Raw genomic sequence first — 22,500 nt, 5'->3', positions numbered from 1 at the left:
GATAGATAGATAGAGGGATAGATAGAGGGATAGATAGATAGATAGATAGATAGATAGATAGAGGGATAGATAGATAGATAGATAGATAGATAGATAGATAGATAGATAGATGGATGGATAGAGGGATAGATAGATAGATAGATAGATAGATAGATAGATAGATAGATAGATAGATAGATAGATAGATAGAGGGATAGATAGATAAATAGATAGATAGATAGATAGATAGATAGATAGATAGATAGATAGATAGATAGATAGATAGATAGATAGAGGGATAGATAGATAGATAGATAGATAGATAGATAGATAGATAGATAGATAGATAGATAGATAGATAGATAGATAGATAGATAGATAGATAGATAGATAGATAGATAGATAGATAGATAACATGGTTCCATGCATAGATAATGATTACAGTTTGAACTGAGAAATTATGATATTTTTCTGGGGAAATGCATAATTAGCACCAATTTACACTCACAGATAATAAAATTGGAAATTATTTTTGAAACTCTATGTGAAAGCAGGATTAATATGACCTAGAGGGCACGAGTCAACAGATCCCAGTAAAGTAAAAAATAAAATTGCGCTGGTAAAAATGGTATTAAAATATAATAGTAAAATATGTACAACCTTTAAAAATAAATACTAACGCTTGCTCGCCCCTCTCCCTTTCTATGCAGTAGTAGCTATACACACACACATATATACTTTTATACTTTTTATATAAAAGAAAAATATCTAAATATATATGTATAGGGATATATATATATATATATATATATATATATATATATATATATATATACCGTATATATATGTATATATATATATATATATATATATATATATATATAAAGTATATGTGTGTGTATATATCTAATACTGCATATATCTAATACTTTATTTTTAAAGGTTGTACACATTTTATCATATATATGTGGTGCCCCTGAGGCTTCAGTCGCCACAGAGGTACTGCACCTCATCCAGAGGTGTGGTATTCCATCCCGGGTAAGGAGGAGGTCACCACCGGTTCACACAAGACACAACACTCTCACTTAGTAACACCTCACAGACATGGCAAGGGTATGTTAAACTCGAAGCCAGACTGGGGGGTGGAGGTGGAGTCTTAGGAGTGAGTACACACAGTAGTGGAGTGGGGAGAAAGTAAAGGAGTTGGAGAGGAGCAGTGGAGGAGGAAAGTCCTGTGGTCTGGAGCCAGCGCCACTCGACCAAGGCACAAGACAGAAGGGGTCCTAGAGACCACGGGAAGTGCAATATCCTCCCGTGGCTTTGCACCACATATAATCTACTGGTGGAAAACCTACGTACTCCGCTAGTAAAACCAGCGGCTGAGGTGACTGCACACACCGAAGCCACATCCGCACACGAATTCGCTGGAAGGTGACACAAAAGGGCCAAGGAATAGAGCTTCACGCCACCCAAAATGGTCCGCGGGCATCAGCACAAGGTTCTGTGTGTGAGGGCGCAAAGCAGGAGGGAGAAGCAAGCACAGGAAGACGGCCAGGAAGGGTACCCATAAGAAAAGTGCACCGGACTCGACCTCCGAACTACCTGGGATCAGCTGGAGCCCATCACAGTGGAACCCAGCACTCCAAAGGCGGGCACTGACTAGTTGTGTTACCTGGGAACCTTCTACAGTTAGTAAAGACCTTGAGACTGCATCCCTCTGTCGCTCCGTTTTTCGCCTGCACCTCCGGCTCTGCACCCCCACCATCACTCAGTACTACCCCCATAGGCCCTGGGGCCCAGCTCTGCCTGTGGAGAGCTATACCAACCACAGGTAGAGCATCACAATCTGCCACGGGGAGCCCCATTCCGCAGCGGCGGCACCTAACTTGCCGAATACCACAGGTGGTGTGACGAATAAACTGTCATCAACCCCATTATATTTAAACGACACCGCCGGAGTCACACGGAACCGGGCCTCACCACCGCAGCGCCCCAGGAGCAGAACCGCGGCCCGCTAATGAGTCACCCCAGGCCCCGGTGCGAACGTGTCTCATATATATATATATATATATATATATATATATGGGGTCCCAGGCATAGGTAGCTTGCACACTTGCACACATGGACATTGTTGTTACCTGCACATGATCTCGTGGGTAAGCAGAACGCGGCACATTTCGGGGTTTTTATCTTGTCCTTCATAGATGATGGCCTACATAGGGAGATAATGTAGGACAATAAGTGAAATTCAAGAGTTAAAACTTATTCTTGCACATTAGATTTGATCATAGAAATGCTGAAATATTTGAAATATAATAATAACATAAATAATAATAATAATAATAATAATAAACATTTAATTTTTTAAAACACTTCCAGGAGGAATAACAGAGGAATGACACAAATCAGACTTTTAATTATTACATTTTATGGAATATATAAGTATTAACTAAAACAGATATGTCGAGAGGGGTGACTAGTCCTCATTGATTGACGTCTCATAATTAAGGCCACTAGTGAATGTGGTTGGTTGCTATGGGCAACAAAGACAGTGATAAATGATCTTTGTAAACTTTTTATTGTTCACATTTTAATAACGTTGTTTAAAAAAAAGGGTCTGTGTGTCCAAATGGAATACACTTCTCGTTTCTCTGACGCATGCTATGAAATGAAAGCATGATTCTGATTGGTCACTGTAACACTGGCAAGCGTTAGTCACGTTCGGGGGTGTAAGTCACGCTGGCGGGTGTAAGTCACGCTGGCGGGTGTGGACCCACTACGCCACGGGCTGAGTTTACCCTTAAGGGGTATGACTAAGTGTCTACCGGGTCTTCACTAGGACCTCTGATGCTGAGCATATGCTGGGCTGCCGGTAGACGCTAGGCACCATTCCAGGGCAGTCCCCAGTACTGCAGCAGCTAACTGGAGGGTAAGAGGTAGAGAAGGGCAAGACAAAGGTGTAGTCAAATGGTCCGTGGTAGGGGCAGGCAGCACAGGGTCAGAACATGGAGTCGAGATCAGGGGCAGAGAGGTCAGACAGGACTGGTATACTAGCCGAGTTGGTAACATGAGGATGAATACAAACAAGAGCATGGAGAACTAACAGATGGACTGAGAACCACAACTGGGCCAAGAGTGGTGTGAGGAGGTGCCTGAAATACACCCTGAAAGAACAGGAGTGGCCGAGGAACCTAATTTTTGCAGGACATAGCTAGGTTGAATTCCTGCAGAGACCAGCCATGCCCCCCAAGGCCAAATGGAAGCAGCAGTGGAAGGAGCAGTAGAAAGAGCAGTTGAAGAAGCATTAGAAGGAGCAATGGAAGGAGCAGTAGAAGGAGCAGTGAAAGAAGCATTAGAAGGACCAATTGAAAGAGCGGTGGAAGGAGCAGTGGAAAGAGGATTAGAAGGTGCAATGGAAGGAGCAGTGGAAGAAGCAATAGAAGGAGCAATGGAAGGAGCAGTAAAAGAAGCAGTGGAAGGAGCATTAGAAGGAGTAGTGGAAGGAGCATAAGAAGGAGCAGTAGAAGGAGCAGTGGAAGGAACAGTGGAAGGAGCAGTGGAAGGAGCAGTGGAAGCAGCAGTAGAAGGAGCAGTGGAAGGAGCAGTGGAAGGAGCATTAGAAGGAGCAGTAGAAGGAACAGTGGAAGGAGCAGTGGAAGCACCAGTAGAAGGGACAGTGGAAGGAGCAGTGGAAGCACCAGTAGAAGGAACAGTGGAAGGAGCATTAGAAGGAGCGGTAGAAGGAACAGTGGAAGGAGCAGTAGATGGAGCAGTGGAAGTAGCAGTAGAAGGAGCAGTGGAAGGAGCAGTGGAAGGAGCATTAGAAGGAGCAGTAGAAGGAACAGTGGAAGGAGCAGTGGAAGCACCAGTAGAAGGGACAGTGGAAGGAGCAGTGGAAGCACCAGTGGAAGGAGCAGTGGAAGGAGCATTAGAAGGAGCGGTAGAAGGAACAGTGGAAGGAGCAGTAGAAGGAGCAGTGGAAGTAGCAGTAGAAGGAGCAGTGGAAGGAGCATTAGAAGGAGCAGTAGAAGAAGCAGTGGAAGGAGCAGTGGAAGCAGCAGTGGAAGAAGCAATGGAAAGAGCAGTAGAAGGAGCAGTAGAAGGAGCAGTGGAAGGAGCAGTAGAAGGAGCAGTGGAAGTAGCAGTAGAAGGAGCAGTGGAAGGAGCATAAGAAGGAGCAGTAGAAGAAGCAGTGGAAGGAGCAGTGGAAGCAGCAGTGGAAGAAGCAATGGAAAGAGCAGTAGAAGGAGCAGTAGAAGGAGCAGTGGAAGGAGCAGTGGAAGGAGCATTGGAAGCAGCAGTGGAAGGAGCAGTGGAAGCAGCAGTAGAAGGAGCGCTGCGACAGACACCTTATCAGGGAGACCGAAAACATGGAGACGCCATGCGGGGACCCTGGTGAGCCAGGCGGTGCAGAGGAGGTATGCAACACACCTGAATGACAGTCACTACGGGCAACGCCACCAAGGACTTTTGGCTATAGTTTTTCCTATAAAAAAATATTTCCTTTCTACCAGACGGGAAAGATGTCGATGCCTTAATAACTTTCTTATTGTTATAAAAGCAGATTCTGAAGGGAAATTGTGAGCAGTACAGGAAACACTTGTGCGTTACAATACAAATTCCTCCTCAGCCTTTTTTCTTCACCGCCATGTAATAACAAGCCGTCTAATATACACGCCGCACAATAAAAAAACATATTTTTGTAACCTTGTTGGGGTTTTCAAAAGAAACAGTTATTGTTGCAATAAAAAAAAAATGAAAAAAAACGGGTTAATGGCGGAATCCAGAAATAGCAATGCCTGAAGTTTAACCTCTCGCATTGTTATCGGTGACTCGTAGGGAAAAAAAATGAACAATTGTGGTTATATATCAAAGCATATAACAAACACAGTAAAGTCAAAAGAAAATAGACGAGATAGGGACGGCGCTGAACCCGGGGCGGGCGATGCATTGTGTCTTTGAAGTGGGCGAGTGTAAGTCTATTGCCAATTAGTAACTGGGTCAGCTGTCGGCCGATGTAAATCAAAAAGACAATAATACAGTTCTAAAGTTCTAATAAACAATTTTATGGCTCAAAATACAAAAAAGATATAAGATTGGATGATGGGAGACGCCATTCTGGCAATTCATGGCGCTATATGGCATCACATAATGGCCTTCAAAGTGACCCGGATGTTTTGTTTGGTTTGAACATAGAATAAAATCGAATTTCCACCAAAAACATATAAATGGACTAATAGCAGAAAGAGGAGAAGTAGCCAAAGATTGGTGATTATGGGTTTTTTAGTTCTTGAGATGTGGGCATTTTGGCATTTTCCGGCAGCCATATTGGTGTTAAGTTTTGGTACAATAGTGGTTGGCATTTTGGTTTCTTAGCTCCATAGAAATCTACGACAAATGTATTTCATTTCACTAATTATTACCAAAGTTCCCAGTTTGTAGATTAGTTTCTGTGAGGTTACATTCAAAGTAACTAATATTGCAGTAGGTTCTATTGTCCTTTTGGCAAAAAATGGCCACTTCAACAGATTAGGAAAAATGTAAAAATAATAATAATAATAATTATTGATTACCATCAAACTTTAGAAGAAAAAGAAGGAACAAAAAGAAAGAAAGAAACAGAAGGAAGGAAAGGTGGAAGGTACTGAGGAAAACAGAAAATATGGAAGGAAGGAAGAAAAGATGCAAAGAAGGAAGGAAAGAAGACAGGAAGGATGGGAGGGAAGAAAGAAAAGGAAATAAGGCAGGGGGAAGGGAAGAAAGAGAAAAAAGAAAGAAAGAAAAAAGAAGGAAGAGAAAGATTAAAGAGAAGGAAAGAGGAAAGAAAGAAAGAAAATGGAATGAAAAAAAGACGGAAGCAAGAAAGGACGAATGGTAGGGAAGAAAAGAAAGGAAATAAGGCAAGTGGAAGGGAAGAAAGAAGGAAAGTAAGAAAGAAAGAAAAGAAAGAGAAAGAAAGAAAAGTAAGAAAATGAAAAGAAAAAAAGAAAGAAAAGTAAGAAAATGTAAAGAAGAGAAGACGGAAGGAAACAAGACAGGAAGGATGGGAGTGAAGAAAGGAAAGGAAATAAGGCAGGGGGAAGGGAAGAAAAAAGAAGGAAAGAAAGTAAGAAAGAAAGAAAATGGAAATAAGGGAAGAGAGAAGGAAGTAAGGAAACAAGAAAGGAAGGATGGGAGGGAAGAAAGGAAAGGAAAAAAGGCAGGGGAAAGGAAGAGAAAAGAAAGAAAATAAGAAAGAAAGAAAATGGAAAGAAGGGAAGGCGGAAGGAAGTAGGAAACAAGAAAGGAAGGATGGGAGGGAAGAAAGGAAAGGAAAAAGGCAGGGGAAAGGAAGAGAAAAGAAAGAAAATATGAAAGAAAGAAAATGGAAAGAAGGGAAGATGGAAGGAAGTAAGGAAACAAGAAATGAAGGATGGAAGGTAAGAAAGGAAAGGAAAAAAGGCAGGGGAAAGGAAGAGAAAAGAAAGAAAAATAAAAGAAAGAAAGAAAGAAAAAAAGAAAGAAAGAAAAGTAAAGTAGTTTAACATGAGAACCACTGCGTGAAATAAACCCAAGGCCTGTAGTAGTATTTTACTATTATTATTACATAACGGCCATTCATATCCCTTCATATTTTACAGCTTTGACTGATAGAGGAGAATTCCAAAAACATCATGTCCAATTCTTTCTACTGCTCACTAAATATGTCCACTATGTGGAGATTCCAGGCCGCAGCCTGCAGCTGATATGTTCCTTCGCCATATAAAACCTCCTGACCTATGTGGGTCTAATCCCATCCCACATCAATGTCCACATCTGGACTTTTACCGTACATACTATTAGGTATGTGGACATTGATAATATTGCTTCACACAACGTGCCTATGATAAGACTGACGTACCGGACCATACTATAGGAATTGTCTTCTTGGGGGACACTAGTTGAAATGGGTTACACTGTTTAGTTGTCTCGGCTTGCACCTGTTCACACTTGTCTTATTCTTGGAAGTGCTGCTTGATCCCATTGCTTTTGTTTTTACATGGCCACATTTGTTTTCAATAACTTTTAACACTACAGAAAACTAAGGAAATAGAGAAATCATCTCTTTGGGACAAAACGTCTTGAAATCTGACGAAGCCTATTAGGAGAGCGGCCGATTTTTCTTATAGGTGGTGGTGGCTTCTTAGAGATCTGTTGTGCCTCATCGTTCCTCATTTTTTGCCTTTTTCTTTGAGGAGTTGATATGTTCCGTCGCCATAAAAAACCTCCTGTCCTCCTATGTGGGTCTAAATCCCATCCCACATCAATGTCCACATCTGGACTTCTACTGTACTATTAGGTATGTGGACATTGATAATCTTGCTTCACACGACGTGCCTATGACAAGACTGACGTGCCAGGCCACACTATAGGAATTGTCTTCTTGGTGGGACACTAGTTGAGATGGGTTACACTGTCTAGTTGTCTCGGCTTGCACCTGTTCACACTTGTCTTTTTTTTGGAAGTGCTGCTTGACCCCATCGCTTTTGTTTTTACATGGTCACAATTGTTTTCAATAACTTTTAACACTACAGAAAACTAAGGAAATAGAGAAATCATCTCTTGGAGACAAAAAGTCTTGAAATCTGACGAAGCCTATTAGGAGAGCGGCCGATTTTTCTTATAGGTGGTGGTGGCTTCTTAGAGATCTGGTGTGCCTCATCGTTCCTCATTTTTTGCCTTTTTCTTCGAGGAGTTGGCTGGTTGCCCCATCCGGCTTCAGTAAGAATACAAGGCCTATAAAGGTTTACTACCTAAAGAGACGTTGTCAGCCGAATCATCCTCTCAGATTGGATGACAGTGAAACATCCTCAACGATCCGGGCAGATCTGAGCGTTTTACAAGAGGATAGCGGTAATAATTGGTGTATCTCTTCCATGCGAGTGGCATTTGATCGCTATGTTAAGCTCACATTCCCAGCAAGCATCTTATTAAACATTTGTTATGAGAGAACAATGCACCTGCAGCCGACAGAGAGTGAAAGCGCTGACATTCCTGTCATGGCTCCTCGTCGTGGCTCACACCTCCTGATCCCGGAGCCAAGTCAGACTACCGACAAGACATGGGCAATTTTCCTTTCAATTCAGACATCAGAGCATGGTAAAAACATGAATCTGTAACACGTCTGGAGACCCAATCCACTTTAGACTGGCACATGTGTCTTTTTATTCTGATGTTTGCTATATGATGGCAAATCATGGAATTACAGTGTCAGACAGTCTCACAGAGACATCAAGTCAGGGGGAGATTGTAAAAGTTAATGAGGCAGACAGTCTTCCCCGTAATAGGGTGTTAATGATGCTCAAAGATCTTTTTTTTTTTGAAAATTAAAAGTGATAGATAATAGATATATAGAGGAAAGAAAGAAAGGAAGAAAGACAGAAAGAAAGAAAGAAAGAAAGAAAGAAAGAAAGAAAGAAAGAAAGAAAGAAAGAAAGAAAGGAAGAAAGAAAGAAAGAAAGAAAGAAAGAAAGAAAGAAAGAAAGAAAGGAAGAAAGAAAGAAAGAAAGAAAGAAAGAAAGAAAGGAAAGAAAGGAAAGAAAGAAAGGAAAGAAAGGAAAGAAAGGAAAGAAAGAAAGAAAGGAAGGAAGGAAAGAAAGAAAGAAAGAAAGGAAGGAAGGAAAGAAAGAAAGAAAGAAAGAAAGAAAGGAAAGAAAGGAAAGAAAGGAAAGAAAGAAAGGAAAGAAAGGAAAGAAAGGAAAGAAAGAAAGAAAGGAAGGAAGGAAAGAAAGAAAGAAAGAAAGAAAGGAAGGAAGGAAAGAAAGAAAGAAAGAAAGAAAGAAAGGAAGGAAGGAAGAAAGGAAAGAAAGAAAGAAAGAAAGAAAGGAAGGAAGGAAAGAAAGAAAATAAAAAAGAAAGAAAGAAAGAAAGGAAGGAAGGAAAGAAAGAAAGAAAGAAAGAGAGAAAGAAAGAAAGAAAGAAAGGAAGGAAAGAAAGAAAGAAAGAAAGAAAGAAAGAAAGAAAAGAAAGAAAGAAAAAAAGAAAGAAAGAAAGAGAGAAAGGAAGGAAGGAAAGAAAGAAAGAAAGAAAGAAAGCAAGGAAGGAAGGAAAGAAAGGAAAGAAAGAAAATGGAATGAAAGGGAGATGGAAAGAAGTATGGAAACAAGAAAGGAAGGATGGGAGGGAAGAAAGGAAAGGAAATAAGGCAGGGGAAAAGAAGAGAAAAGAAATAAGAATAGAAGAAAGAAAGAAGTAAAGTAGTTTAACATGAGAACCACTGCGTGGAATAAACCTAAGGCCTGTAGCCTCCTTGTAGTAGTATTTTACTATTATTATTACATAACGGCCATTCATATCCCTTCATATTTTACGGCTTTGAAAAAGAAAGGAAGGGAGGAAGGAAGGAAGGAAGCAAGAGAAAGGAAAGAAAGAAACTTGTAAGAAAGAAAGAAAAATGTAAGAAAGAAAGAAACATGTAAGAAAGAAACAAAAAAAAATGCAAGAAAGAACGAAACATGCAAGACAGAACGAAACCTGCAAGAAAGAAAGAAAAATGTAAGAAATAAAGAAACATGCAAGAAAGAAAGAAAAATGTAAGAAATAAAGAAACATGAAAGAAAGATAGAATAGAATGAAAGAAATAAAGAGAGATGTAAGAAAAAAAGAAAAGAAAGAAAAAAAGAAACAAAAAGAAAAAATGCAAGAAAGAAAAATGTAAGAAAGAAAGGAAAGAAAAAGAAACAAAGAGAGAAAGATGTAAAAAAGAAAGGTGGAAAGGAAAGAAAAAGAAAGAAAGAAAAGGAAAGAATGAAAAAGAAAGGCAAAAGAAAGAGAAGGAAAGAAAGAGAAACATGTAAGAAAGAAAGAAACAGAGATGTAAAGATGTATGGAAGAAAAGAAAGAAAGATGTAAGAAGGAAATGAAACAAACATGTAAGAAAGAAAAGAAAGAAAGAAAGGCAGGACTGGAAGAAGGGAGGAAGGATGAAGGGGAGGAAGGAAGGAAGAAAGGAAGGAAGGAAGGAAGGAAGAAAGGAAGGAAGAAAGGAAGGAAGGAAGGAAGAAAGGAAGGAAGGAAGGAAGGAAGGAAGAAAGGAAGGAAGGAAGGAAGGAAGGAAGAAAGGAAGGAAGAAAGGAAGGAAGAAAGGAAGGAACGAAGAAAGGAACAAAGGAAGGAAGGAAGGAAGGAAGGAACAAAGGAAGGAAAGAAGGAAAATAAGAAAGAGAAAGAAAAAAGTTCGAAATCAAAAAACTAAATGAATCAATACATTGTAGATAGATTGACGGGGCCGTGCTGCTGACAGTATTGTGGAAATGTAATTGTGGGTTGGTTAGCGCGGTCCCGTCTGTCATATATGACATAACCCTGTAGGACTAATAAGGGGCTCTTTGCTTTCTAATCTGTTTCTTCTTCCACCATGCTGCATTTTGTGCTCATGATACAATCAGCTTCTGTGCATCTGACCGGCCTCACACTGTATTATTCTATGATAACTCCATCGCTACATTTCTATCCATAAGATACCGAAATCTCCTGAAAGACATTTTGAAAAGCATTATGGTCCTATCTGCCAGAATAAACTTCATATATCTCTGATCTTCAAAGCTGGCAATGATACTTCTCTACCGCAGAGAAGTGTAACCCCTCTGCTGTGCTCAGCTCTCCCTAGGGAGACCCCCTCCCCGTACATCACTCTACTACTCCCTTTATGAATATACACTCTGAGCATCGTACCAGCATTAAGGGAGTTAAAATCGAACTCCTCTCGAAGTGTAAAATTTAAGATCCAATTGCAATATCCTATAACCCCCAACAGGAGGTTGTGATATTAGGAGCTGTTGGGAGGAGGCCTCATACTTTACAATGTTTCTAATTGTCCCTGTTCAATGGAGGGTAAACTAGGAAAAATTGAGATTTTTTTTACGTCCTAGTAATTTATAAACTCAGGATTGCTTGCAGTAATAGGCAGAATGATCGTGGTAGCAGGGATCATGACTGCGACCGGGCCCGGGGGTGCAGTGGGCCCGCCGCCCTAGCCCCTGCTTCACCTGGATGTGTGTCTGACGGTGTACATCCAGCTGAAACACATCGCAGTGCACAGACCTGTCGGGTCCCTGCACTGTGAAACACACTGCTGGCAAACAAAAGCCGGCAGCTTTCAGCAACTGAGGCGGCGCATGACAATGACATCATGCATTGCCATAGCATGGGCTACAGCTATAGAGGAGGATGTCATGGTAGCTGGGACAGCGTGTATATTATATACCAGGAGGAGCCCAGGAGAGCAACATATATACCAGGAGGGACAGTATATACCAGGAGGATCCCAGGAGGGAACAGTATATACCAGGATGGGGGAGATACCAGGATGGGGGCACAGACACCAAGATGGGGAACATATATACCAGGATTGGGGACATGTAGACCAGGATGGGGGACATATTTACCAGAAAGTAGCCCAGGATAGGGTATATTAGAACAGGATGGTGGACATTACTACATAATGGGGGGGACAGCTACTTATATGTCTTTATAGGATTTAGAACACTAAATATATACATACATATACATCTGAACAACATGCAGGGATGTAAGCCCAGGTCCAAATTTTGAAGCAGGGCCCATCAAACACTAGATACACCACTGCTTGTAGTTAACCCCAAAATCGCATTCACCCCTATTCTCACTCACAATAGATCCATGAAGCTGAGATATAAAGAGCTGTTGCCTTATACCGTATGATGCTACTATAGTACATTAGTCTATGACAGAGAAAACAAGTATTTTATTATCCTAAATAAGAAAACACAAGATTTCAGGCACGGACTGGCACCACTGGTGAAGAGGAGAATTCCCCGGTGGGCCTTACAACCCCTAAATGAGTAATGCAGCATGTCCAAACAAGGCGAACATGTCATAATTCACTTAAACTACCCAATTTATTATTATTATTATTATTATTATATAAAAGCATAGGCAAATCCTGCGTGTAACTTAAAACTGGCAATTGGTGACAATTCCGGCAACTTTACCCGGCTCATCCAAATTTCCCTGGTGAGGTGGCACTCAAGTCTGATACTTCAAGGCCCCGTAATTTACTTGACCCCCACGGAGTTGAATTTTCGCTAGTAACTGAAAGATAATCCCCAGAACCTAATGTTTTCTTCAGTATACACCAACAAGGTTAGGTCTGAAGGATGAGGACCATAAAACAACTGCCTACATTTCAGCTTCTTGGGCCTCTGTGTGCTGCCGGCAAAGGACAAAGACAAAAACATCCAATCCATGCAGAAAAAAAATTCTACAGATAAAATATATTCAACCTCCTAAAAAGGACTCCAAATATTTTTTCCAATACACCCAATAGCTTGTTGGAGAGAACAATCTATGTAGTACAGATAAAGACAATCTGTCACCAGGTTTTTGACACCTAACCTTAGTCCAGCTATGGAACCTTACTATAGTTTTTATAAAATCGTTGTTTTATAAGCAGGAGATTATCACTAGAGGAATAGTAAACCTGCGCCATATAGTCATCCATATTCACAAGCTCTGTATAACCGCGCCTCCACCACTGATCGGAAGCTTTCTGCCTATGCACAGTGTAAATAGAAAGCTGTCAATCAGTGATGTGGGTGGTTTATATAGTGCTCAGCATTCAGAGAGCTGGTGAGTTTTCAATTAATTTATCAAGCAGCTCAGTAAGTGACATGTCCCTGGAATCAGGGTCTCTTCCTTCTACTAACCGATCTATACCCGAAATTTCAATTACCTTTAATGGTTCAACCATAACTCCCAAGCAGCTTGCTCGCTGTCTGGGGGATATATTTGACTCAGAACTTTCCTTTTAACCCCTATATCCAATCACTCACTTACTCATGTAACCTACTGCTTAAAAAACATCTCCAGAATCCAACCATTTCTCACATTTTAAACTGCAATTACAATTACTGACACTCGTATTCATTCTTGTCTTGAGTAGTGTAACTCTTTACTGATCGGTCTCCCTCTAACCAAACTTTCTCCTCTCCAATCCGTCCCAAAATTCGACAGTCAGAGTCGTATTTTGGTCCAGCCATTTCACTAGTGCCTCCTCCTTGTGCCAGCCATTACACTGGTTGCCCATCCACTACAGAACACAATACAAACTTATCTCTTAACAGTTCTGAACCACCCTACATCTCCACCCTTTAAATATGGAGTCAAAGTGTCACTAACAAGAAAGACATCTTATGTTATCATCAATAGTAATGTCACCCATCACTTGGCACATTGCCTTCATTTGGAAAGGAACTCTTGACTGTTTCCTAGTAGCATAGATATCAGAAACATTGGATGGCACGTAAATGGGAAACAAATAAGCTCCCTTACATGCCAGATTCCTGCATTTGTAGAAGACATATTTATAGTGTAACTTTTGATTCTATTGTTAAACGCCTATGAGAATAAAATGGTGGAGGAGAAGTGAGTTAAAGGGTTATTCCCATCTCCGAGATCCTATCCCAATATGTAGTAGGTGTAATAATAATACCTCCAATTATAAATGTAGTATAGTTCATATCACTTACCTCATGTGCAGGGCATTGCAGCTTAGAGATCCTTGGTTATGACCACAAGCAACTAACTAACTGTCATGAGTGGTTGTAAACAGGGATACCTAAGCTGCAATGCCCTGCACATGAGGTAAGTGACGTAGGTAATCAGAAGAACTATACTACATTACTAATTGGAGGTATTTGCTAATATTATTATTATTACTCCTACTACATATTGGGATAGGATCTTGGCAATGGGAATACCCCTTTAACCATTCAACCCCACCTTGATAAAGGTTGGGTTTTAGGGATGTATTACTAAAATGTCATAATCACACAGCTCTCATGTAACCAAATGTTTTCTTTATACAGTCTTTAGTCTCTAGGTTCATAGATATCCTTTGGCAAAAAGTACAGAAAATGGAGGCATATAATAACATACAGTTATACCCCTATTAGATTAGTCACTTGTCAGTTTAATTGCAAGACACGTCTGTTGTTTAGCTGAAGCTTCTCAATTAGAATGAATAAGGCTCTGTAACCTATGGACACGTCTTTCAGCTAATTAGTGGATACACAGCATCCCATTACTGAGACACAGTGCACAAAAAAAGGACACTAAATACCAAATAGACACTAAGACCTAAAATTCTCCAAAAATTGAAAACAGTTCTCTTTACAATTTTCAAGCTCTTCCACCCAATCTACACTGACAAGCAAAAGAGTAACAATGATTTGAACTTTTGACTTTCAGGCTCCGTATCTCACATCTACTACAGCTTTGAGATTGAGACGACCTTCATTTTATAAACAATCATCTTGGCTATCTCATACATAAATCAGACTTGTAACTATTAAGCATTTTTTAATTATTTAAATAAGTAAGTTTAAAAAATAGTGTGCGGTGCCCCCCAATTTTGATATCCAGCCATGATAAAGCCGACAGCTAGGGGCTGGTATTCTCAGGCTGGGGAGGCCCATGGTTATTGGGCCTCCCCAGACTAAAAATAGCAGCCTGCAGCCACCCAGACTTGTCGCTTTCATTAGATCTAACAATTCCAGCGAGTTAACATCCCGATTGCCACCTCAAGGGGTTAATGACAGCTCACAGCTGCCACTAATCCCTACATTAATAATGAAAGGAGATACCCCCATTCCTAATCTGTAAGTAAAAAGAAATAAACACAAAGACTGAAAAAATATTTTATCTGAAATAAAATACAACCCCCCCCCTCTTTCTATTATTTATTAACTATCAACACCCAGTTCCAACGTAATTCATACAAGGTCCCAAGACGATCCCAGCTTTACTACATACTGAAGTCGCAGCGTGTGGGTACATTAGAAAATGTGACCAGTCGTTATTAAATTATTTATTTAAAAAAAAAAAAGCCACATGCCGTTCTTCTTATGTTGATACACAGCCAAGATAAGCTCACGGCTGGGGGCCGTAGCCTGTAGCCGTATGCTTTATCTGTGCTGGGTATCACAATATTGGGTGATCTTACACCATTTTATTTATTTCTTTTTACACTATAGGGACGTAGACAGCGTGTATGATTCCAAACAATCACAGACGCTGTCACACAGGGTGGGGGTGCGGTCTGACTGCAACCAATCACACGCCATGACTGACGGTATACGGGGGAAGCAGTGGATATGTATGAGAGTTATTTAGTGGCTCCGAAAGTAGTGTTACAGCCACGTGGGAGACTTAGTAAGTATACCACTCCTGCTCTAATCCACCTATCTCTTTCTACCACCATTTTACAGCACAATGTTTGGGTCACCATAGACTTATATGGGGTTCGGCGATTGAGCAGATGTTCGGGGCCCGAATCAGATTTTAAAATAGATCCGCCTGCACCTTCCGAACCCGAACATCTGTGGGTTTGCCCATCTCTATTAACTAACTGTCACTATATGAGTGGACATAACCATGGATACCTAAGCTGCAATGCCCTGCACATGAGGTAAGAGACATGTCTATATCAGGAGAACTAAACTACATTTCTAATTGGAGGTATTTGCTATTATTATTATTACACCTAATAAATATTGAAATAGGATCTTGGAGATGGGAATATCACTTTATTGACACTCGGCTCAAACTCTGCTGTGAGCGTGAGCCGAGTGTCATCTATTGTGATCCAATTCTTTTGCATGTGAAGATCCAGATCACCTGTCAGGTTCCCTGGGCACCCATAACCATGAGCAGTTCTGGGCACATATCTATAATTTCTGCCTAACTGTCCCTGTATCTAAGTAGCATAAATAAAGAGATCTTTAGAAAAAGTATTTCTAAAGATCCTTTATGATATGCTAATGAGTGCAGGGACTAGTCTTAAGGGCGTTATTTCCCCAGATTAGTCTGCCCTCTTATCAGGTTATCACGCCCCTTTGGGTGTGATACCATGCTTTACAATGACCAGCGTCACCTACATCTCATCTCAATGGGCAATATCATCTGCAGCATAATCTGCATCCCTATACAATCCTTTATGAGATGCTAATGAGCGCAGGGACTGTCCCTGTATCTAGTAGAGTAGATAAAGGGATCTTTAGAAAAAGTATTTCTAAAGATCCTTTATCATATGCTAATGAGTGCAGGGACTAGAAACAGGGGCATTAGTTCCACCGACTAGTCCTCCCTCTTAGCATGTTAGCATGCCCATGGGTCATGCTAACATGCTATTCAATACCCATTGCCCAGTGTCATCGGTGGTGACGCACGTACCTGTGCCCATTGTCACCACCTCAGATGTCGGCATTAGGGTCAGTGCGCATGATCAGAAGTCACTGCACTTCCGGTCATGCGCACTATGAAGGAGGATGTAAGCTTCCCGGCTTCAGAGAGGTCTAGTGCGCATGACCGGAAGTGACGGGATTTCTGATCATGTGCCATGACTCTAAAGCCAACATCTGAAGTCGCGACAACAGACACAGGTACGCACGTCACTGTGGATGACACTGGGCAATGGGCATTATATAGCATTTTAGGACACCCCTGTGAGTCTGCTAATATCCTAAGACGGAATTTAGGCCCTTGGGACTAGTCCCAGCACTCATTAACATATCATAAAGGATCTTTAGAAATACTTTTTCTAAAGATTTCTTTAGCTATGTTACTAAATACAGGGACGGTTAGGCAGGGATTAGAAATATGCACCCAGACCTACTTGTGGTTCTAGGTGCCCAGGGGACCTAAAAGGTTCCCTTTAAGGAGTATCCGGTACCTTGAAAATCCAAGGGGAACTTTTAACTGAAGCCAAAATAGTCGTCCTCATTCAGCATTTGGACTTTTAAGAAATTTTCAAGCTGAATGTGACATAGGATAATATAAAATGAAACCTAAATGTCGTCAATGTTCTTAATAATAAAATAATTATAATAATAATAATAAATAAATTATAATTATAAATAAATTATAATAATTATAATAATTATAAATAATAGTAATAATAATAATAATAATAATAATAATCATTAAATAAATGAAAAAGAAAAAAAGCAGCCAAAAATGTAATTTTAAAGGATCTAAGCTTTATTTGTAAAGGATATTTAAAAGTTAGAGAAAGAAAAAAATATTTGCAAATATAGCAAAGTGTTGGGAATGTATAACTACTAGCACATGTTAAATTAAAAACTGCGGCTTTGTGTAAATGGGAAGGCCGTGCAAACCCGGTGGACCTTTAATCCTAAACTGCAATGGTTTTCATTACAGTCACATTAAATCGCAATGATTATCTTGAAAGCGCGCAGCTCACAGTTTTCGCAGCCAGGTCTCCCCTGAGGACCCTTCTGCAATACCCTGGTATAATGATGTCATACTGGAGCCGGTGCAGAGCGGTGACATCATCCATTGTGCAGGGAAACAAACCACACTCCGCATTATCAGACAGCGTCCCTCTGCTGGAGAATACAAGGGATCCGATTACCAGCTGGAAAACAGAACTGCAGCCGGGGCGGAAAACAGGACCCCAGAGAAGGAAAATTAGGAGCAGATTAAAATACATGTGAATCAGCACAGCTCTTAGTGCTACTTTCTCATGCCATCTCCTATATTATGTGTGCAAACCGCGCCAATGTTTATAGCAGCATCCGCTATGGGGCGAGCGGCCAAAGACGGTCATATAAAAAACAAAAACAACCTACGTTGCATTGTGTCTCAGTAACTAATAGAAAGATAGGTAAAATATACACACACAGCGAAACCATCCTGCAAGACGCATATTATAGAAACACATCAGATTCTGTCGTAATGGAGCTTACAGCTCGACAAAGGTGCGAAGGTTGACATTATTCCTCTAAATTTTTCTTTTAATTTTCTCTTTCAACAAAGGATGAAGGTAAATTTAAAATACGGAAAGTTCTCTAATACATTTCCAAATAATTTGTTGTAAAAAAACTATAATAATTAAAATAATAATAATAACACTAATAATAATAATAATAATAAAAAGATAAATTAAGATATATATATGTATATATATATAAATATAAATAAATGTATATATATATATATATATATAGATAGATAGAGAGAAAGAGAGAGAGAAATTCACAACAGTAAAAGTATTAAATAAAACATTTATAGAGAGAGGAAAATAAACAATAATGATAGAGTAAAGTATATTTTTATTATTTATTTTTTTTAAAAAAAAACTTCATTATTACTGTGTATTTCTCTCTTTATATATAAATAAATATTTACATATATGTATATATATTTATATTTTTTTCTTAATTTTTTTACTTTATTACCATTGTTTATTTCTCGCTATATAAATATGTATATACAGTGGAACCTTGGTTTAAGAGTAACTTGGTTTGAGAGCGTTTTGCAAGACAACCAAAGATTTTTCCAAATTTGTAACTTGATTTAAGAGCAATGCTCGTGCACACTTCCGGTTCTATTCTTTCACCGTGCTCGCATTGTACTGTATATTGTATACAGTATACCATTGTACAGTACAGTATATACTATATAGCACGTCTATCAATTTGTATTTGTGGATACAGTATTGTACTTTCTGATTGATAAAAAGTGCAGCACATTGCTTATACTGTACCTCCCGCACACCAACAATTTTATTGTAAGGTTAAATTGCAGTTTAATTTGCTTTATTTGTTTTTTTACTATACTGTATAGTTTTCTGTATTAGTGTACTGTAATAATTTTATATAAATACAGGACATTATTTTGTATTACTGTAATAGGTTTGTAGAAATACAGTAAAATATTTTTGGGTTGTGGAACGAATTGTCTGCGTTTCAATTATTTTCTATGGGAAAATTCGCTTTGGTATAAGAGTAACTTGGTTTAAGAGCACACTCCCAGAACCAATTATGCTCGTAATCCAAGGTTCCACTGTATTAAAAAAATATTTATTTTTTACTTTATTATTATTGTTTATTTCTCTCCCTCTATAAATACATATAATTATTTATTATTTCTTTCTTCATTTTCTACTTTATTATCATTGTTTATTTCTCTCCATATAAATATATACTTATTATTGCTAATTCTTTTAGCTTCATTATTGTTTATTCCTCTCTCTGTGTATATATATATATATATATATTATATACATTTATTTTGTATTTTCCATTTTTTAAGTTTATTATCATTGTCGATTTCACTCCCTATAAATGAATATACATATACACATATATAACATTATTATTATGTTTATTTCCCCTTCCTTTTATATATAATCACATCAATATATATATACACATAAATATGTATATATTTATATTTATTTATTTTATTTATTTAGAGGGAGATTAATATACAAACTCACTAAGTTTATATATATATATATATATATATATATATACATATATATATATATCTGTATTTATAGAGCGAGAAGGAAATAATAATGATAAAAAATGTACATATAAAGATATATAGGGAGAGAGAAATAAACAATAATAATAAAATTAATATATATATATATATATATATATATATATACAGAGGGGGAGAGAGGAATAAACAATAATAACTAAAAATAAATATTATATTAACAATAATACATTTAGATAAATACATTTGGAAAACTGATCGGCAGAAATAAAAGTCTTCAAATTGCTTTCCAATTCACTGAAAAAATAAAAATATTAAGGCAAAAATTCTTTTTTTTTTCATAAATTTGTAGAAAAGCATCATGTTAGATGAAAACAGCACCAATGTAAAGAGCGAGCCATGTCATATTCACTGGAGCCGTCCAATCTAAAGTAGCAGTGTGTTGACTGTGTGTGTACAACATTTTTAACAAGTTGAAAAAAAATCTCCAAATTTGTCATTTCTTCTCTGTTGCTAATTAATTCAGGACTCTTGAAAAAAAACCTTTTTTTAGCAATAAAAAAAAAATTGCTGTACCCCAGTCACTAGTATCTCTGAATAATCTGTAAGAATACACATTCTAATAACACCATCCAAAAAAAATTAAAAATATTTTTCTTTTAAGAAAAACGTACTTTTCTACAGGAAGGTTTTTGTTAAAACCGTGGCAATTTTTTGTATTGTACTAAAAAAATTAAAAAAAATATTTTTTTTATATTTATAAATTTATATTTATAAATTTATGTTTTAAATATATATAAAGAAATATATCTTATATATCTAAATTTATTTTCAGATTTTTAAATATATATATATATATATATATATATATATATATATATAAAAAATATATATATATATATATATATTATATTTTGAAATATATATTTTTAGGTTTTAAATATATACAGATAAATATATTTTTTATATTCATAATTTTATGTTTATATTTTCAAATATATCTTTTAGTTTTTAAATATATATATACATATAAATACATCTGTTTTATATATATATATATATATATATATATATATATAAAATGTTATATATAATATATTATATATATTTAAAGAAAACAAATATATATAATATATATATACATCTTTTTTTTATTTATATATATATATAATTTACATTTATATTTTTAAATCTATATTTTTTTTAATATTTTTAAATAAATATATAATTTTTATATTCATAATTTTATGTTTATATTTTAAAATATATCTTTTGTTTTTTAAATATATATAAATAAATCTTTTTTTACATTCAGAAATTTATATTTATATTTTAAATATACTTTCTAGTTTTTAAATATGTATAAATAAATATATTTTTAATATTGGTAAATTTATATTTATATTTTTAAATATATTTTTAGTTTCTAAATATATATATAAATTTATTTTTTATATTGATACATTTATGTTTATATTTTCAAATATGTATTTTTAGTTTTTAAATATATATTTCTAAATAAATATTTTACATTTATAAATTTATATGTATATTTCTAAATATATATATTTTATATTCATAAATTTGTGCTTATATTTTTTAAATATATATATATATATATATATATATATATATATATATGAGCAAGGATGGTTGACCTTAGGGAGATCAACATCCACCACTGCGGAGACACCATCACGTGTTTCTCAACGCAGTGATTCTAGAACAATGCCCCCTGGGAAATATTCAAAGCAAGAAGGCCTGCGGAGACACCATCACGTGTTTCTCAACGCTGGCAGGAAACTAGTCAGGTCTTTCACCGGGAAGGAACAACCACGGGAAGGGCAGTCTCCAGTCAAGGAGACCACCTATGCCAAACATGGTATCCATCCACAGACAGCCGTTTCGGGGTATTTGCCCCTCATCAGTGTGGAGTAGGAATCTGGCTAGTGGGACATTGCCTAGTAAAAGACTATGTGAGCAAGGATGGTTGACCTTAGGGAGATCAACATCCACCACTGCGGAGACACCATCACGTGTTTCTCAACGCAGTGATTCTAGAACAATGCCCCCTGGGAAATATTCAAAGCAAGAAGGCCTGCGGAGACACCATCACGTGTTTCTCAACGCTGGCAGGAAACTAGTCAGGTCTTTCACCGGGAAGGAACAACCACGGGAAGGGCAGTCTCCAGTCAAGGAGACCACCTATGCCAAACATGGTATCCATCCACAGACAGCCGTTTCGGGGTATTTGCCCCTCATCAGTGTGGAGTAGGAATCTGGCTAGTGGGACATTGCCTAGTAAAAGACTATGTGAGCAAGGATGGTTGACCTTAGGGAGATCAACATCCACCACTGCGGAGACACCATCACGTGTTTCTCAACGCAGTGATTCTAGAACAATGCCCCCTGGGAAATATTCAAAGCAAGAAGGCCTGCGGAGACACCATCACGTGTTTCTCAACGCTGGCAGGAAACTAGTCAGGTCTTTCACCGGGAAGGAACAACCACGGGAAGGGCAGTCTCCAGTCAAGGAGACCACCTATGCCAAACGTGATGGTGTCTCCGCAGTGGTGGATGTTGATCCGCAGGCCTTCTTGCTTTGAATATTTCCCAGGGGGCATTGTTCTAGAATCACTGCGTTGAGAAACACGTGATGGTGTCTCCGCAGTGGTGGATGTTGATCTCCCTAAGGTCAACCATCCTTGCTCACATAGTCTTTTACTAGGCAATGTCCCACTAGCCAGATTCCTACTCCACACTGATGAGGGGCAAATACCCCGAAACGGCTGTCTGTGGATGGATACCATGTTTGGCATAGGTGGTCTCCTTGACTGGAGACTGCCCTTCCCGTGGTTGTTCCTTCCCGGTGAAAGACCTGACTAGTTTCCTGCCAGCGTTGAGAAACACGTGATGGTGTCTCCGCAGGCCTTCTTGCTTTGAATATTTCCCAGGGGGCATTGTTCTAGAATCACTGCGTTGAGAAACACGTGATGGTGTCTCCGCAGTGGTGGATGTTGATCTCCCTAAGGTCAACCATCCTTGCTCACATAGTCTTTTACTAGGCAATGTCCCACTAGCCAGATTCCTACTCCACACTGATGAGGGGCAAATACCCCGAAACGGCTGTCTGTGGATGGATACCATGTTTGGCATAGGTGGTCTCCTTGACTGGAGACTGCCCTTCCCGTGGTTGTTCCTTCCCGGTGAAAG

General features: G+C 38.2%; 1 protein-coding gene across 1 annotated transcript in view; it reads right to left on the bottom strand.

The window, feature by feature from the left end:
* The window catches only part of EBF1 (EBF transcription factor 1), a 610,041-nt gene that overhangs the window by 556,895 nt on the left and 30,646 nt on the right, over window positions 1–22,500 (bottom strand). Inside the window, exon 5 of the mRNA XM_075344289.1 lies at window positions 2,118–2,191. Coding sequence (XP_075200404.1) covers window positions 2,118–2,191 — 74 coding nt within the window. The remainder of the gene's footprint in view (window positions 1–2,117; window positions 2,192–22,500) is intronic.

This window comes from Anomaloglossus baeobatrachus, chromosome 4, assembly GCF_048569485.1.
Source record: "Anomaloglossus baeobatrachus isolate aAnoBae1 chromosome 4, aAnoBae1.hap1, whole genome shotgun sequence".
Lineage (NCBI taxonomy): Eukaryota > Metazoa > Chordata > Amphibia > Anura > Aromobatidae > Anomaloglossus > Anomaloglossus baeobatrachus.
The sequence above is the reverse complement of the archived record's forward strand: the minus strand, read 5'-3'. Positions and strand labels throughout refer to the sequence as shown.